At 59.7% G+C, this 18,454-nt stretch overlaps 1 protein-coding gene across 9 annotated transcripts in view; it reads right to left on the minus strand.

The window, feature by feature from the left end:
- Positions 1 to 7,261: 7,261 nt before the first annotated feature.
- DCP1B (decapping mRNA 1B) overlaps positions 7,262 to 18,454 on the minus strand; it is a 43,566-nt gene continuing 32,373 nt past the window's right edge. For 6 of the 9 annotated variants that reach the window (XM_072954607.1, XM_072954612.1, XM_072954613.1 and 3 more), the window contains 6 exons: positions 14,052 to 14,177; positions 11,861 to 12,559; positions 10,548 to 10,796; positions 9,740 to 9,856; positions 8,764 to 8,874; positions 7,262 to 8,456 (listed from right to left, as the gene is read on the minus strand). In XM_072954607.1, coding sequence (XP_072810708.1) covers positions 8,794 to 8,874; positions 9,740 to 9,856; positions 10,548 to 10,796; positions 11,861 to 12,559; positions 14,052 to 14,177 — 1,272 coding nt within the window. In that variant the 3' untranslated portion in view covers positions 7,262 to 8,456; positions 8,764 to 8,793. The other 3 variants (XM_072954608.1, XM_072954609.1, XM_072954614.1) reach the window with 3 other exon arrangements.

The raw sequence follows: 18,454 nt of genomic DNA on the forward strand, positions 1-18,454 counted from the left end.
GCCCCACTGAAAGCTGGGCCACGAAGAGCTCAGGCACGTCCCCAAGGCCACCGTGAGCGGCCAGGACCTCGCGTGTGGCATCCGGGCTCCACACCCGAAGTTACCCGGGAAATGCAGTTACACCGGACACTGCACATCCCGCCAGAGGGGACCCGTTAGAATTGCTGGTGCTCCTGGGGGGGTGTCAGGGGGCACGGCCCGCAGCCCTTTGGGGGTGCCTGCTTCCCCAAGACCCCTCTGCTCTTGGGTGAAGACCAAGAGCAGATGTGCACCAAGGGCTGTGTACAGACAAGTTCCTGGCAGCCGGACCAGACCCCTCTCAGAGGCCCCTCTGCGGGTCCAGCAGCTCAAAGGCTCTCGAGACCGAAGCCATGGATAAAAGGTGAGCGTGCAGAGGGTGCCAGAGGCCAGGTGGAAGAGGCCACCAAGACCCCACTTATGTGAAATTGGAGAAAGGGGTTTACCAAGACAGGAGTCGGAACCCTGGAAACTCTGGGACTCCAGGGCTGGGAGTTTTGACGGAGAAGGGGCGTGAGACCCTCTGGGGGGCAGGAAATGTTCTGTAGCTTAACGTGGGGTGGGTCGCCCCACACCCCCAGACACGCACGTGTGTGTTTTACAAAATCCACTGACTTGTCCAACCCAGACTCTGCCTGCTCGATGTGTGTGTGTCACACCTCTACGAAAATGAAAATGAATTCACACACACCAAACAACACACGCTTCGTGAGAACATACCAACGAGGTGCATGTGGGCCCAGAAGAAGGGCTGGGGTTGTGGGAGGGGAAGGGAGTGGACTGGGGTTTGCATACACCATGGAGAACAAGCAATTCAGTTCTGTGCGCTCCCGAGACCGAGGGACAGAGACTGAGAGGAACCGTGGAAATAGAGGCACCAGACAGCGGAGGCAGAGTCGGGGCCCCGAGCACAGGCTGGAGACGGGTGTGGACTTGGCGGCAGCCCCGCACCTTCCTCGGGCCACAGCTGGTGGCCAAGCTGGTGACCAGCGCCAAGAAGGGAGTCCACGACGGTGACAAAGAGCACAAGACAGAGGCCCCGGCTCTGGGCCGTGGGGCTAGGGCTCCCCACACCCAGGGAGGCGCGCCTGGCGATCTGCACGTGCACGCGCACGCCCAAGCCAGGGAAGGGGCCACCCGGTTCTCCAGCTGAGAAGCCGCAGCCACCGGTCAGCGGCCCACACCCTGCTGTCTGAGAAGGAACCTTTCTTTGGTGAGTCACTCAGGCCACTGGTGACAACTGCTGGTCTGGGAGGGACCCCCAATTTGTGGAGTTTCAGGAACACAGTGGTTTGGAAGACTGCGCCCCACCGCCAAATTTGTACACTGAAGCCCTCACACCAGGACCTGTGCACGTGACCTGATCTGGGCCTTACTGGAGCAGGGCGGGCCCTAATGCGACACGACAGGTGTCCTTATGGAAGAGAAATGTGGAGACAGCTGCCCACGGCGGGACACTGTGGGAGGGTGAAGGCAGTGATGGGGCGCTGCATCTGCATGCAGACGGCCAGAAAGCACCCCGAGGCAAGCGAGGGGCCTGAAACAGAGCCGTCCTCAAGCTCTCGGGGTAACCAACTCCACGGGGCGTCTTGGTCTGCCTTGTGGCCTCCAGCCTGAGTGGCGGTCAGTGCCTGCTGTCCAAGCCTGTGGCGCTGTGTCACCGGCCCAGGCAGCCAGGACAGCAGTCCTCTGGGTCCTGCCGCCTCCTCCACGCCCTCCTCCCTGAAGGAGGAGGTGAAGGATGGTCTCCCCCCGCAGGGGGGCGACTTGAGCTGAAGCGTGCGCGACACCCAGGAGAGGACTTTGGCGGGGGTGTGGGATGACGGTGGGGCACCCCTGGTGGGGGTCAGACCACAGGGGACGGGGCCCCGGGAGGTGCAGGAGATGCCGTCACGGTGGAGTTAGCAGAGGTCTGTCACGAAGGATGCAGGGGCACTGATGTGTGATGCCAGTGCGTGTGCACGTGTGTGCCCACGTGCGCGTGTCCTGAGCAGACTGACGCTAAGGGGAGAGACAGGAGAGGCAGCAGCAGGGAAGCTGGTCCTCTGATGACCCCAGACCCCTCCCTTCTCCCTCCCCTCCCAGGCTTGCCGTGAACCTTCCTTAATTAATGCCTGTAAAACGCTTTCCGATGCTGGGAGAAGCTGCAGTTTTATAAATAAACAGACTTCTGAAGGTTGGAGCGCTGAGCCCCTTGGGGGAGAGAGCTGTGCTGTGCTGGGGAGGGAGGCCGAGGCCGGGGTCCTGGTCCACCGTGAACAAGGTGCCCCGTCCTGGGCCGGTCAGGACTCCGGTCTGGGCCTGTCTGCGCCGTGAAACAATAAGGTGGATCCTGACCTCATAGGTCCTCCCTCACCCTCCCCTTTGACCATCAGTGCCCTTGGCCAAGGTCACAGGGGGGTCTCAGGCTCAGCTCCGAAGGCGTTTGGGGGAAGCAGGCAGGGGCCACGTGGCTGGCCTGAGCGCGCGACAGTGAGCTGGCTGTGGGGACACTGGGCTCCCCGAGGGGCGGGAAAGGCACACAGCTTGCTCGGCATCCCTGATTGCGCCAACGCAGAGGCCACGTGGGATGGCAAAGCCCCGGGGTCCCTCAGAGAACCCTGTTCAGGGCGTGGAGGCAGAGACAGGGGTGGCCACTTCACACCCAGCACCACAGCCACCTTTGGCAGTGACCGTCCCTGGACTTACACCTTAACCCAAAAGGAAGAGCCCCAGAGGAGAGGAGAGCTGGCTGCCGGGGCTGGAAGAGGCCACGCTCAGTTCAAACCCTTCACCTGACAGACATTGTGGCCGTGCCTGCTCCGGTTCCCACGGCAGGGTCACGACCCAGCGGGCCTGCATCCCCCGTCAGGGCCCGGCTGGCTCTGGGCAGGGACGGCCCCAGCAGCCCCGGGCTCAGGGGTGCCGGGTCTGGAGAAGCAAAGCCCCCAGCGAGGCCTTGCTTCTGTCACCAAGTCTGACCACTGCGCTTGACCACCAGGGACCCTGACGTCCGGAGACGGCAAAGCGCCCGCAGGAGCCCGGGCTCCTGGGCCCTGCTCAGCCTCTGCAGCGAGCCGCCTCCACCGGCCTGGCTCCCGGCACTCACGGCGGGCGGGGGCAGTCCCCGGCCCCCCGCCGCCCCAGCCTATCAAACCCGGGGAATACCCGTGGGTCCCGGAGCAAAGCGGCTGCTGCTTCCCTCAGGAGTGACAGCGGGGCTGGGAAACACGCAGAGACACGGCCCCTCTGCCCAAGGGCGTGGGAGCTTCCAAGAGAGACTTGGCTGAGAGCCACACATGGTCGGGACACGGGGGCCACACGCTCTCGGAAGGTCGGGATCAGACCCTGAGGTCGTCCGTCTGGGCCCAGGGGACCCAGATCCCCTTACTCGTGAGACCGGCCCCGTGCTGCCGCCAGCATCTCCCACATGGGAGTGGGCTTTGGGAAGCACGGCTGTGGGCCCCCCTCTCCCGAGAGAACAGCCTTGTCTCTGAATGGGCTGCCCGACGGGCACAGTCAGGAGGAAGGGAACTCGGGCTCCTCGGCCACGCAGCCTCGCTGGGTGTCGGTGACGCGCCGGGAGGCAACCCCAGAGCGCGGAGAGCGGTATCCGGCACGCGAGGCCCCAGCTGGTGCTCCTGCTGCTGTCAGCGCCATCGGATTACTGCTGACTCTGGCCGCGCTCCTCCCCGAGCCTCACTGTCAGCAGCCCAGCCACGCCGGAAACCACCCCCCCTCCACGTGCGCTTCATGACAGGCCCCCAGATGAGCGACAGCCAAGCCCTGCCGGCTTTGCTTCCTAAGTGTCACCATTCCTGAAGTCTCAGCTCCCGCTGCCTTGGGCCAGGCTGCCCAGCCTCCGCGGCCCGCCTTCCCCCGCCCCCACCCCGGCTGCAGTGGGGAGTAGGGGCTGAGGGTCTGCCGGTGCCTCCCTGTGTCCGTTCTTTGTCCAGTATGCCTCCTGCCACCCCCTGCCTCTTCGACACACACGCACAGACACACACGCTCACACCCCCACCGCCCTTCTGCCTCCCTGCCGTCTTTGTTTTGGAGAGAGGTAATTAGGGTCATTCATTGACTTTACTGGAGGTACTGGGGAGTGAACCGAGGACCTGGTGCATGCTAAGCACACGCTCCACCAATGAGCTACACCTTCCCCCTCCTCTGCCGCTTTTGATCTGCTGTGACCCCCTGCAACCCCCGCTTTGTCTTACCTTTAAAAACTAGCTCGGGCATCCTCCGGCTGGGAGCCTTCTCGAAGCCCCCGTTTGCTCCGGCTGTGCCATACCATCCCTGCCTCTCCCGGGCCGTCTTACAGTTCATCTCCCCTGAGCTGGGCTGTGAGACCTCGGGCAGGGCCAGGTCTCACTTACTGCGCGTCTCCGCACACGTGTGTCACGCAGACTTGGCACGTGGTAAACAGCAGCTCATTTCCGAAGGACAGGACGACATCTGCCCCCAGGACGTGGTGCAGCCTCTGGCGTCTCCCAGTGGAGGGAGGTGGGGGTGGGAGGAGAAGGAAAGCACTGAGGGCGAAGCTTCTCCAGCTCCGGGGCTGAGGTCCCCCAGAGGGGACGGTGGCTCTGGCAGTGATGGACACCGCTCTAGGCCAGGCACGTGGATGGATTTTCAGTGGAGCCACAGCTCCTTGGTCTCTGGGCAGGCTGGGCGGACTAACAGGTACACAGTAGAGGACCAAAGAGGGAGCTCATACACCTGGGAGTGCTGTGGGCAGAACATGGCGGGGCCAGTTCTGCACAGATTCCCGCAGAGCCCCAGAGGCAACCAGGATCAGCGGGGAGACCCCACCCCAGCCGCTGGCGGAAGGGTCCAGCAAGAAACGCCGCCTGGAAGCCGGGGCTCCGCCCAGAGACACATCTACGTTCCCACGGCAGACTCACAGGACAGGGCTTCTCAGCGGCGCTGGCTGGGTGGAGGAAGGACACAGGAGGCCAGGTGAGGCCCTGGCACTGGTCTCCACCCTGGCCCCCCAGCCCCTCCACGGACAGCGCTGCTCTCACTGCGCTGAGACGCCTGACGGCTGGCCGGCTGCAGGAAGTGAGAAACCCCCCTGGAGAAGCTAGAGCTTCCTCTCACTGGGCTGCGTCCTTCAGACTCCCGGGACACGGCTGGATGGGACGTCGAGAACACCCAGGCTTCCAGACCCGGGTCTGACCGCCGCCCCCAGCGCCCTGCGCCAGGAAGCCCCGCCACCGCTCTGGGGCCTGGTTCTGCGCCCGCCCATCTCGGAGACGCTCCCCCACGCCTTCCCAAGTAGACTCTGGCCCATAGCTGTCAGGTCTCCCACCCTCCCTGCCCACCCGGGACACTGTCTACTTCTCCCTGCTGTGCCTGGCAGGGCTGTGCCGGCTGCTCGGAGCCCCAGTGCCTCCCAGCACCGCCAGCCCTGGGAGAACATGGCTGGCAGCGCTCAGCTCTCAAGCTCCCCCGGCATTTTAGGACCACAGCTGGCACAGTTTTATCTGCTCCCTCTTCTCTGGGCTCCACGCTGCTGCAGAGCGTTACTCGTGGCTCAGTTTGCTGAAGCCCTGCGTAGGCACTTGAGGGTGAGTTAAACATACCGTGTGCTTGTAACCGCCCCTCCCCCCAAAACCGGAGGAGGGAGGGGGATGCCGACGGTTTGAAACCTGAAAATTAAGCAAAATGCCGGGGAGACCACCAGTCTGCAGCCAGGCAGCTGCCCACGAAGCAGAGCGGCTCCGACCCGCCACTGCACACAGCAAACCTAACTTCAAAGGTGGCTCCGTGCTCCACGCCTGGGAAGTAGGCCGATCCCTCTGCAAAGAGAGAAGGCACGCGTCCGGGCAGAGCAGGCTCGGCGGAGAGGCAGGCGGCCTCCTTCTGGGTGGGAGTGAGCAGCCCTGTCACCTGCAGCCGGGGCTCCCGGCCCGCCGGACAAACAACAGTCTTTGCAGGTCAGCTCCGGGCCCCGCTCCCGCCCTGTGTCCATGTGATGTCCAGCCAGATCACGTGCAGCCTGGTGTTCAGAGACCTGGACCTGATGTGGCACCTCCTGTCCCCGGTGCCACACGCCAGGGACACGGGCCTTTGTGGGGTCAGCTGTTGGCTTCCTCCCTGACGCTCAGCAGCTGGAACTGCCTTAAGCGGGGGGGGGGGTGTCCTCGGTGAGGAGCTTCTCCTTCCAGAGGAAGAAGTCAGAGTCCTGCCTGTCCCGGGCCAGGGTCCCGTGGGCGGTGACCAGCCTGGAGTCTCTGCCTGGGGCCTGCCTTGGGAAAGGGCTGGAAGCAGGCTGGTGGGAGGGTGTCCGTGGGGCACCCGGAGGTTCTTGAAGATGCTGACGAGGGTTTCTCTCCCTCCGCAGTCATCTCCAAGCTGGCCTCTGCATGGGGAGACACCCAGGACCGTACGTTCCAACAGCAGCTCCTTCTCTGGCTTTGCAACAAGACAGGGTGGTAGCAGCGACACCAGCTGGGCTACATCTCCGTCTGAAGGGCCCAGGGCGCCTCCTCCGGGAGGAAGGGGTGAGCGGCACTGACGAAGGGGGGCGGGGAGAAGGGGCCATGCTCTACTTAGAGGAGCCGGTCCCCTGTGACGCCCCGTTTAACCCCCATGAGGACTCCATGAGGCGCGGGTCACTCTCCTTCTACAAGTGAGGAGACAGCACCGCAGACAAGCTCCCTTGTCCCGGACAGAGGGCAAGTCCCTCTGACCACGGCCATGTGTCCTGCCCCGCACCAGGCGGGATGGACGGGCGTCACCTCTCCAGGGCTGAAGGTGGTGCCGGGGTAGTGGGTCTGTGGGGACCGTCTCAGGCCTCCTTTCCACCTGGAAGTTCAGGCTGCTGCCCAGAATTTGGGTCAGAGGAGGAAAGAGGAAAGTCAGCTTCTATGTGACATCTCACTCTGGTGCTGCATTTCCCAGACCCTCCAGGAAGGCCTCTGCACAGGGCAACGTGCTCCTGCTGTCCCGCGGAGGAGCCGGCACCCCGTCTCCAGGGGCACTTTGAAGGGCGCCGCGGTCTTTGGTCTGAATGAATTGGGCCTGTCACTTTCAAGGTGATTCATTCCAATAAAGGACGGAGGATTCGTTTTCAAAACAGATCACCGTGGTGTTGCCCTAAAAAGGCCCAGTGAAGCCTGCGGTGTGGGTCTGACCACACCGGGCAGGGGGGCGACCCTCCGGCCCCAGCGCACATCTGTCTGTTCACAGCAGGTGCTGCGACTGAGATTTCTTTCTATTTATACAAAACAAGTTAAAAAATAACATTTCAGAAACGGGCCACTTGCTACCACAAATGTATTAGAAAAATTTTGAATGGAATTCATTTCTCCCCACTTGGGAAGCAACTCTGCACATGTAATTAAGGTCAAGAATACACATATATTCTCAAAATACCTCAATTTTAAAGGGTGGCCAGCAGTGGAGGACGCTGATGTTGCCCAGGGGTGAGCAGTCACCGACCAGGGAGGGCAGGTCCACGTGCATCTGCCGCGCCCCACTCGTGCCAATGCCCAAACGCTGCGTTTGCGGTCACGAGCGTCGCGTGTCTGGAGAGTGTGCCGCTGGGTCTATCATGGGCGGGACCTTGTAGGAGACGTTGGAGGAAGAGAGGAAGCCATCCCTTCGGAATCGGGAGGTCACAGCAGGCTCCCGGGCCATGTTGTGGCCGGCGGGTGCCAGGCCCCTTCCCGCCCCGCTCTGCTCCTCAGGACAGAAGTGCCCGCGTCAGCTCGGAGCTTCCAGTGCACATCCGGGCTCAGAAGCTGTCAGGAAACCTTCTTCCCCGCCTCGTCCCTGCCCTCCCGGAGAGGACGAAGCTGTCTCCCATGCGGCTTCAGAGGCCTCATTATGGGCCTAGCACGAGCGGGGCGTAGAACTGAAGAGTGTGTCACCAGCGCTCGGCAGGGATGGGTGCCCACGTCGACCCCCTGGAGGACAGCTCAGCGAGGGCTCCTCTGCGCGCTCCCAAGATGACGCCCGTCTCCGTGCGCGCGGTCAGTCAGCTCCACGGCCTGCGTGTCCCGATCCTTGTGCCTGACTTGCACGGCTTCTCCCCGGAGGCCAAGAACTGGCTTTAAAATCCTCTGTGGCCTTGCTCTCGGCATACTCTGCTGAAAATGACCAAAAGCTCATTTGGAAGCAGAGGCTGGTTGGGTCCAGAAGACACAGAGGAGCTAGTCTGGCTGTGATGGACGGAGCGTCACAGGAAACATGGGCCGTCTGTGGGCTCCCAGGACATCTACCTCCAGAAACTGGCGGGAAACACCTTTGGAGATAATTTCCCTTCTTCAAAGGCCCAGGGAAAACGCGCTGACTGATTTTCACAAATGAAAGGTCTACTCTGTTGGGAAACGGCTTCACTTGTTACTTGCGAGGTGGGTGAGGCCGGGGAGGCCGGCGGGGCGTGTCAGTGGTCACGAGGCGACACTGCCACCTGGCGGCTGGCACATTCCGAGTTCCAGGAATAACCGGAGCTGTTGGTAAAAAAAGCAGACAAGTTCCCAGAGCAGCCCTTCCCACAGGGAGCAAAGTGTCTGGACACAGCCTGGCACACGTGAGGGACGGCAGCCTGAGCCTGGCGTTCGCCGTGTGACACGAGCAAAGGGCTCTTCCCACCCACTCAATTCTTAGCCCCAGGTGCACCGAAGGATGAAACTGTTTACAAAAATCCTTGATGAAAAAAGTCTGAAACGTTTTACTTCATATAACATATACTTTTTAAAAAGGCAGAAACATTTTGGGGAACAGCATTTGATGTGAAAGAAACTTGAGCTGGAGGACCTTGAGGACGAGTTTAAAAATGCCCCGCTGTCACAGCGTCTTCTTCAAGGCCATCTGCGTCGTGCTGAAGAGATAAGCTTCGTAGATGATATTTAAGAAGCTGTCATCATTCTGGAAAACAAAATCAAAAGAGCCCCCGGGAAGGAGCGCTGGTGGGCAGCACAGAGGCTCCCTGCCTGGGAGCTGGACGGGCATCTCAGCCCGAGGTGCTCACCTCCAGCCGTCTGGGCTACAGCCGGGGCTGTGGAGGGGCACATGAGAACACAAGGGGGCCGCAGGCCGGCCGCACGCTCGGCTGCCGGTTCTCGGCGGCCAGCGGGCGAGGCAGCAGGTGCTGGCTGCCCGTGGCCCTGGCCTTGGCAAACGGGCAGCTGCTGGGCTGGCGGTCTCTGGCCTCTCCTGCCTGACTAGGGGCTGAGGGAATCACGGGTCCAGTCAGAGGTTTTGCTTCTGATGCTAGAGGCATCTCTCTCCCACCCAAACCCTTGAACGCTCGGGCAGTTCGCCCAGGTCTCACGGGGCGTCCCCCACCCGGGGCTGGCGTCGTCCTCACGCAGGGAAAGGGAGCCGGGCTGCCCTGGTCTCCCTCCGCGGTCTCCGCGCACGGGACAGCGTCCTAAGAGCAGGCAGACACGAGAGCAGAGCGCCCCCCGCCCGGGAAGAGGGCATCTAAGGTGCGGCATCTGGTGGGGGGGCACACGGGCCCAGGGAGGGGGACACACGACCTCTAACCGCCAGGTCCAGGGGCTGCTCCCGGCTGTCAGAGTCGTGACTCTGCACAGAGATCTCTGAACAACACAAGTGGAATGAGCCCGAAACATCCAGGACTTTTAATTTACATTTCAGGCTTTTTTGTTTACTGCTCAGAGACGCTTACAGATGTCCCACCTAAGTCCTCATGAACTTATCACGAATGGCTTCAAAAAAGGTGGAAAAGACCTTCGTATTTATTTGTGAAACAGCACGGGGCGGCCACCTGTGGTCGGCCCTCTGCGGCCTGTGCTCTGCTCCCACACGCAGGTGCAGACTGCTGGCCCTGTTCCCTTCCTTCTCTCTGAGACACGTTCCCTTTGCAAAGACGGAGACTCCTGTCCTGCTGAGGAGAAAGTGTGCTGGCCGCGCTCTCAGTCACCTGACACTCAAGCGACAAAACCACAAAAACCTTATTAAAGACTCTCTACCAACCAGACACCAAAAGCGCAAACCAAGGAGACGCAGAAGCCCCCACTCGTCAAGGCCCCGCGCGGGCCCAGGGTGAGCCCTGCTCGCCCGCTCCGTTGTCCCCGGCCCCGCCCGCACGACGTCCTGCCCCCACGCGGCCCCTGCTGTGCCGTGCGTTGGCTGAGGGACCTCAGGCCAGTCACTGCGCCTCAGTCTCCTGGTCTCTAAGACAGAAAACCGCAGCGGACTGCTGTGTAAGGGCTCACACCACTGGCAAAGCGCTGAAGACAGCGCCTGGCTCGGGGCCCCGCACAAGCCTCACCCTCGCTCTCAGCTCATGGCGCGGTGGGGCGTGTGGCTGACACCCGCCTGGGCCCACAGCACCCAGCACCCTCCCGTGGTGGCCTGGTCACACACTGCAGCCTCCTCTTCTGACAGGTAGCAGCTCGGAGGACTCAGTCAGTCCTCCAAGTGAGAAAACCCTCCCGGAGCTGAGACACTCAGAGCCAGTTTCTGAATTTCCTCTGGAACCGTGCACAGACACCGTGGGGTGCAGGGAGGGCGGCCCAGCAGACACCAGCGAGGGGCGCCTCGCGGGGCGGCCGGGGGTGGGGGGCTCCTACCTGGACGAGGTGCAGCAGGGCTTCCTGAAGCTGCAGCTTGGTCAGGGGGCTGCCGGTGACCCCGGGTGGCTCCGAGGGCTGCAGGGGCAGGAGGAGGCCGGTGGGGGTGGCAGCTGGGTCTTGGCTTCTCAGGGGCAAGAGCCCGCTGGCCCTGTCCTGCGGCGGGGCCCAGGCGTGCTGGGTGAACACCATCGGGGACATGAGCAGAGAAGGGGCTGCTGCGGCTGGGACGCGCTGGGGTGAGAGGACCTGCGGGGGAGCCCGGAGATGGCTGGTTACTAAGCACAGAGACACGGGTGCGGGGGACGTGAAAGGAGCAGCAGAGCGGATGCAGGCGGTCCCGACGCGAACTGCTCGCAGCTGCAGGCGCGGGGCCGCTACCCGGAGGACCGACTCTGTTGCCCTCGGTCTCACGTACACACAGACTCTGCTCTGCACCTATGGTCTTTGTTTTCAAAAAAGGCAAGATTTCTGAGGAACGGCTGAAAGCCACTTGCCAAAACACAGCAGAAGGACCAATGAGGATAGATGTGATAAATAGAGAGAAATTTCTAATTTTAAACCCAATGCATTTTCAACGAATTTGTACCAATCCAAACGGAAAAAAAATCAGACCCGTCCCTAGATGTCCCCACAGGCAGTGGAAAACGGGAACGCGCCGGCGTTCTCCCTGCTCTGAGCTACTGGCGACCAGAGCGCCGCCTTCCTCGGGGGACAGGACACTTCTGAAGATGACAGCATCCCCTCTCGGGCAATCAGCGTGCATGCCATGGGGTCAGAGGGCACACCTCCCCTCTCCTGACTTCAGTCAGCTGCACCACTGGGACCCCCGCTTCCAGGGTCAGTGAAATGCTCCTCCGTTGACCCCAAGCACCCAGGCTGCGGCTTCTGCGGGGGACGGGCCCCAGCTCTTCATGGCCACGTTCCCACGTGCAGCGCAGGCTCGGCAGGTGGGAGTGCTCAGAAGTGGGTACTGGATAACGAACACAGGATAACCGACTGTGGGCGGAAATAACCAGACGAGGTCAGACGTCTGGCACCTCAGAATGATTTGAAAGCACCCTAAGTTTCCAAAGTCAAAGATATGGGTTTCTGTCCACGTCCCTGTCAAGCCTTCAAACCTTGTAAGATGAAGACTGAATTCCAGGAACGAAGCATCTCTGAGCAGAGGGAGGCTCTGGGATTGCCAGGCAAAGACCCCCTGGACGTCCAGGGAGAAGGTGCACACCCGGATCAGCTGGAGTGCACAGCATGGTTGGCTCTCAGCGCTCCAGGCCGCCCCTGCCCTGCCACGCGCCCCCCGCAGAGCCTACCTGAAGCAGAGGAGCCTGCGTCTGCGTGCCAGGGGGCCGGTCCCTCCAGGGCTCCAGTGGGGTGGGCGCACTGGCGCTGGGGGAGGCCACGGGGAACTTGGCGGCCAAGGCGGGGCGGCTGGGCGTGAGCGGAGGCTCCTGTGGCACTGTCTGAAGCCTCCGCAGCAGCTCCTGCGGGGCGGCCTGGCCGGGGCCCGCAGACTGACCGCCAGGCTGCTCCCTCCCGGGCGCCCGGGGCCCCGGCGTCTGCAGCGGGAGGGGATGTGCCAGCGGCGGTGGGACTGCAGGTGCAGGGATGCGGGAGCTGCCTCGCAGCTTCTCTAGCAGGTTCTGTGTCTTGGGAGCGCTGTGCACACCGGAGGAGGACCCAGGGCCGTGGGGAGAGCCGGGCCGGGCGGGCGCCCCAACGGCCCCTCTGTGGTCACAGGGCCGGCGCTCTGGCAGCTCCGACAGCGGGTGGAGGTCGGTGCCCCGGACCAGGAGCTTCTGGATGGCCGGGCAGAGCTGCTCCTCCAGCGAGGGTGAGGGTCTCCTGGCCTCCTCGTGGGACAGGGAGCAGACGGCCCCCGGCCTCACCGGGATCTTCTCCTGTGGCGGCGGGGGGTGCCGTGGAGGCCCCGCCGGCTCGTGACACGGAGCTCTGTCCTGCTTCCCAAAGAGAGCCGACAGGGACAGGTGCTGGGGCTCAGCGTCTGGGGTCTGGAAAAAATAAAGACACACACACAGTCTGGTTCTGCGGGGCAGGGGTGGGGGCAGCGAAGCGGAGCTCACTAGCCGATGATTTCTTCTGTTCACAAAGGGTCAGAGAGGATGAAAACACTTAATGATAAACTTTACAAATTTGAAAGCTTTTTTTTTTGAGAACTTTTTAATGCCACACATTTTCACAGCATTCTTCCCCCTACCACTCACAAGGCAGCTGCTGACTTTAGTAACTGTCAACTGATAGCACAGGCATGCGGCCCTTGATGGGCCCGGGGGTCACAGACTAGGGACCACCATGGCACAAAACCACAGACACTAAAGGGCGAAGAATCTCTTCAACAGGGCATCCATCTAACCCTACGAAGTATAAGACAATGCTGAGAATACGGAGAAATAGGAGGATGTCAGAATTCCTCGTAGCTTTTCACAGGATTATAGAAGTTTAGGGCTGGAAAGAAACCTATGCCATTGAGTCTAATCCCATCGTTTCAACTACGGAAGAGAAGCTTTAACGACCGCCGCCAGAGAGCGACTCCAGCCCGGTCACCGCCCCGCCCCCTTCCCGCCCCCTTCCCGCCCTCTTCCCGCCCCGCCACCCGTGCCTCTTTCTGCTGCTGTCTATTGTTGGGCTAAGAAAACATGAGCTTCATTCTCAAGTCAACACATACTGGCTTCTCTATGAAAACAGAAAATTTCCATGGAATACAAACTTAAAATCAAAGCTAAAAGACGATTAGAAAAGGCTTATTCTTTAAAAAAATTCAATGTAAGACTTGCATCAGTCTGACCTCCTCTGGTTATTTCTGCCCACGTTATCTAGTACCCGCCTCTGAGCACCCCCCCCACCTCCCACCTTCATGTCTTTTGGCTCCATGTTCATTCTCAAAATTGGTTTAAACCAAGTGCTTAGGAAAAACCTTTAATGAGGAACAACCGTAAGAAACAGAAAGAGCCACCGTGCCCCTGCACTCAGCACTGGGACGGGCAGGTCAGCGAGTCTGCTAAGGCTGCACTGCTCTGAAAAACACACACACATACGGAAGCGCGGTCGTGTCTGCATCCCAGATGCAAACCCAGCGACAAGCCACAGGCTCTGCAGGGTGCTGTGATGCCAGTCCTCGGACCAGGGCTCCCACGCGCACACCGGCAGCCCCAGCCCTGGGGCGGGGGCTGAGGCTCTCCCAGGGCCTGGGAGACCAGCCATCGGCCTCGGGAGGCTACGTCAGCTCTGACGTGATACTTACTAGGTTATTGCCGTTTTAAGATACCTTTTTATGCTCTAAGGAGTTCAAATCCACAAGAGATTAGTACAGAATATGGGAAATGCCAAAAGCGAGAAAAAAAAAACAAACCCCAACCCCTTTCTAGGAAGAGCAAATGATTAGTAATGAAAAAAATGTCTTCTCTGGGCTGACCCCCGAGCGGCTGAACAGCCCCGGGCCCTCCCCGTGCCCCGGGCGCTGGCGGCGGAGAGGGGGCTTGGCACCTGGCTGGGCCGAGGGAGGCGCTGCGGCCGGCCGCCGGGCTTCAGCGGGACGGGCTTGATGAGGCTGGGGCTGTGGCGGACGGCAGGTGAGCTGGTGATCGGCTTGGGCTCGGAGCATGTCTTACACTGAAACGGAGAGAAGAACCTCACTTTGGTGTAAAAGCAGCTTTAATCCTCTTAAAAGAACATACCTCCTTGCTCTTTATTTTACCTAGTTGGTACTTTAAAAAAAATAGGTTTTCGTGTGCAAAGGGAAATCCATCTCCTCTGATATGAGCTATACTTGAGTATACATCAAATTCAAATTTAATTTTTCTTAGTTGCACAATTCAGTGCCCTAAAACATCACCCCCAGTGTCAGTCAGCCTGCAGGACCTCAGGCCCAAAGGCTGCAAGGTTCTGCTTGAGAAGCGGCAGTTTAAACTCAGAGAGTGGAACAGTTCTCAGGGACGGACAGTGCCGGAGACGCCCCTGGGGCCTGGCTTACCACCGGGGAGCTGCGTCATCCAGGTGACTAGGCCTTTTTGGTCTGTCACTGCATCCGTTCATCCACCACTGAAGACTCACCTCCACGGAGAAACTGCTCAGGACTGAACATCCATAAGCTCAGAAATCTGTAGCTCATTTTTCAGTTGTTTAACTGTCTATGCCTCTCCAGACCCAAATCTTTTTTTTTTTTTTTAGGTCTCTGCATTCATTTCTTTTCTTTTTTTAAAAATGACTTAAAAACTGAAGTATAGTCCATTACAGTGTGTCAGTCTCCGGTGTGCAGCACAATTTCCCAGTCATGCATGTACATGTGTTCATTTTCACATTCTTTTGCATTAAAGATTATCACAAGATACTGAATACAGTTCCTTGTGCTCTACAGAAGAAATCTGTTTTTTAAATCTATTTTTACATATGGTACTTAATGTCTGTGAATCTTTTTTTAACTTTTTTTTATTGAGTTACAGTTAATATTTGCAAATCTTGAACTCCCAAATTTATCCCTTCCACCCCCTTTCCCCCCGGTAACCATAAGATTGTTTACTACATCTGTGAGTCTGTTTCTGTTTTGTAGATGAGTTCATTAGTGTCTTTTTTCTTTTAGATTTCATACATAATATCACATGGTATTTTTCTTTCTCCTTCTGGCTTACTCATCTCCAGGTCCATCCATGTTGCTGCAAATGGCATTATTTTATTACTTTTTATGGCTGAGTAGTATTCCACTGTATGCGTGTATGTAGACACCACAACTTCTTTATCCAGTCATCTGTCCATGGACATTTGGGTTGTTCCCATGTCTTGGCTATTGTAAATAGTGCTGCTATGAACATTGGGGTGCATGTATCTCTTCAAATTAGAGTTCCCTCCGGATATATGCCCAGGAGTGGGATTACTGGATCATATGGTAAGTCTATTTTTAGTTTTTTAAGGAATCTCCATACTGTTTTCCACAGTGGCTGCACCAAACTGCATTCCCACCAACAGTGCAGGAGGGGTCCCTTTTCTCCACAGCCTCTCCAGCATTTATCCTTCCTGGACTTTGGAATGATGGCCATTCTGATGGGTGTGAGGTGATACCGCACTGTAGTTTTGATCTGCATTTCTCGGAAAATCAGTGATACTGAGCATTTTTTCATGTGCCTATTGGCCATTTGTATGTCTTCACTGCAGAAGTGCTTGTTTAGGTCTTCTGCCCATTTTTGGATTGAGGTTTTTTTTTGCCAAACGACTTTCAAATACTTGGAAAGACACGCAGAGTTGGAAAGCGCACGTGGACTCTTCACAGAGAAGCTGAGCACGACCAGCTCTGCCCCGCGCCCCTGCTGCGTCACGTGAACACACGTGACGGGGGGGAGGTCGGGGGGGCAGCGCCCTGAAAGCAGACGTCTCTGGGTGGCAGGGCCACAGGTAGTTTTACCTTCTTTCTTATACTCTTGAATTTTCTCGCTGAACATCAAAAGACAGTAATTTGTCTAATTTCACAAATAAGTCACAGCTGTATCCAGAAAACAGCTCTTCATTCTTGCCTTAAACCACAAACACACAACAGTCTTCAGTACAAAGCAGCCCCTCTGGAGGTGCAGCTCTAAACTGGCGGCGCCGCTGCTCCGCCGCCCGGGCCTCGGTCCCCGCGGCTCGTCTACGCCCCAGGGCGCGTCCACCGGAGGCGGGGCAGGTGCCAGCCACCCAGAGGCCCTGCTCCTCCACAGCAGATTCACAGACGGCTATTTCTTTGGGGGGCAAACGTAAAATACTGGCCAGAACGAGGTTTCCCAATTACTTTATTAGCTTCACGTAAGAAGTCGTACCGGGAACGCTATCAACACCGCATCCCTCCGGCCCAGAAGGCGTCCTCCTCCTGCATTTCGGGGTCTTCGTGAGTTTAAGCAGCTCAGCGCAGGAGAGGGCCTCAGAGGTCAGTGAGTTTAATCCTCATCCAGAGACGCGACGTCTTTCTGTAAGAACAGCCCCAGTGTGCATCGCTCTGGCTCCTGACACTTCCGGTCATGGAAACCCGCTCCTCAGCAAGAGCTCCGAGGAGAAATCACGTTCCCTGGGCCTGGGAGCCGCCCCCACATCCTGACGCGCCTGCGTCGGGGGAGCTGATGGCACATGCGTGCGGCAGCTAGAAGGCAGCGGGGCTTCGCGGCACAGACGCCCGCTGGGTGGATCAGAAGTGACATGTTGAGCAAAGAAAAGGGACGTGAGCCTCCAAAGACTGAGCGCGTGTTGATAGGTGAAGGGGAACAGGGGCCAGCGGGGGAGGTGGAGGGCACCTTCAGCAGGCAGGACTGCTACTTTGCCTGGGAGGAGCTGCAAACACTTGTAGGGGCAGTGGCAGCAGAGGGCACGAGGCTGGCAGGACCATCTGAGGCCACGTTGTGGGGTGCCTGGAGGCCAGGGTTCAGGGACCCGGCAGTGAGAGACCGAGGACACGGGCCGGGGGAGGTGACGACGCAGGTGCGGCCAGGCCCCCTGGGTGGCTGCGGGACGCCACCTGGCCGGTGAAGGCAGAAGGGGGTTTCTTCGGTGTTCAGCTCACAGCCGCAGCCACTCACGTTACGCACAGAACACGTGCTGATTTTACAGAATAGCAGGGTGCACACACTGACTCCACTTCCTGCACTGTTGCCTCCAGTCTGCGGGATGGTGATGAACAGAACGAACAGGTTCACGGTGAGGTGGGAGAAGCCGACGCCGCGTGACAGCGGAGGAGGAACGGCGCGTTCTAGAGCAACAGACCGGTAAGTCGGGGAGGGAATAATCAGTCTGAGTGAAGAGACCTGGGCAAAGCGGGCTTCAAAGGACGTGCAGACTCTGCAGGGCAAACAAAACGAGGCAAACGCTGCGTGTGGTGGGGGCGGCACAAAGTGAGGCCCCCAGCAGGTCCCCGGGGCCGCGTGCACGTCCGTGAGCTGGGTTCTGAGCAGAGGCCCGGGCGGGGGCCCCGGGGAGGATGCTGGGTCAGGGTCGGGCGGTGAGCAGGAGGGAGGGATGCGAGGCTGCAGCCAGCGCTGGGGGACCTGCACCTGGGGGTGGGCTGGTCTGAACACTTCCGGGGGCTCCGACGTGCAGGAGTGGCCCGAGACGACTGAGGCGTGGGGCAGCTGGAGGGAGGCCCCGTGCCAGCCGCTGCGCCCAGACCTACGCCCCGTGTCCGAGAAGTGGCTGGCTAGGAGGTGCAGCGCCCCCCCAGCCAGAAGGTTTTTAAGAAGGTAAAACACCACCAATTACATGGTTTCTGTGCATGTGTGTCTGTGTGGAGAGGAGGGAGGGAGAAGACAGGAAGCAGTAACTGCTCAGTGTCTGCGTGACTTGGCTGCTGGCCGTGCTACGCCGTCTTCACAGCACCCAGGTCCTCGTGGGCAAAAATGTCGCTTTCCTGTGTCTGGCGTCGCACGGCAGGAAGCCCAGTGAGGTCACCGGGGTATTGTTCCAAGGTTCTGAAGGGCTACACACGACAGAAACTGGGCCAGAGCTTGACGGTTCTGGGCGACAGTGCCTGCTGGCTGCGGGCAGGAGGCACACAGCCCTTGGTGGGCTAGGCACGCACTGGGGCTCTGAGGGTGACCGGGGGGCACACGGAGGCCCTCAGCCTCCAGCGCTGGCTGGCTCCCCGCAGAGGCCAGGAGCTGCCCTGACGTTGCTGCACGCTTCCCGCTGCCGTTTCATTTCTCTCCTCCCGCCCCACTGCCCCCTCCTGTCACCCTGTCTGTCAAAGGGCAGTCAGCGCTTAGGACTCAGGTCCAGGCTCAGCCCTGGCGCAGGAGTGTTTCAAGGTGCTGCGTCCTTGGCGTCACGCTGCTGCAGGGTGCACAGTGGTCCAGGGTAGTGGCCCCATTCTTCCCTGGTCAGGTCTCCACCCACCTTCTCACCACTAACATTACTGAGGGCCCTTGCCTGCATCAGCG

Source organism: Vicugna pacos, chromosome 34 (genome assembly GCF_048564905.1).
Source record: "Vicugna pacos chromosome 34, VicPac4, whole genome shotgun sequence".
In the NCBI taxonomy this organism is placed as follows: Eukaryota; Metazoa; Chordata; class Mammalia; order Artiodactyla; family Camelidae; genus Vicugna; species Vicugna pacos.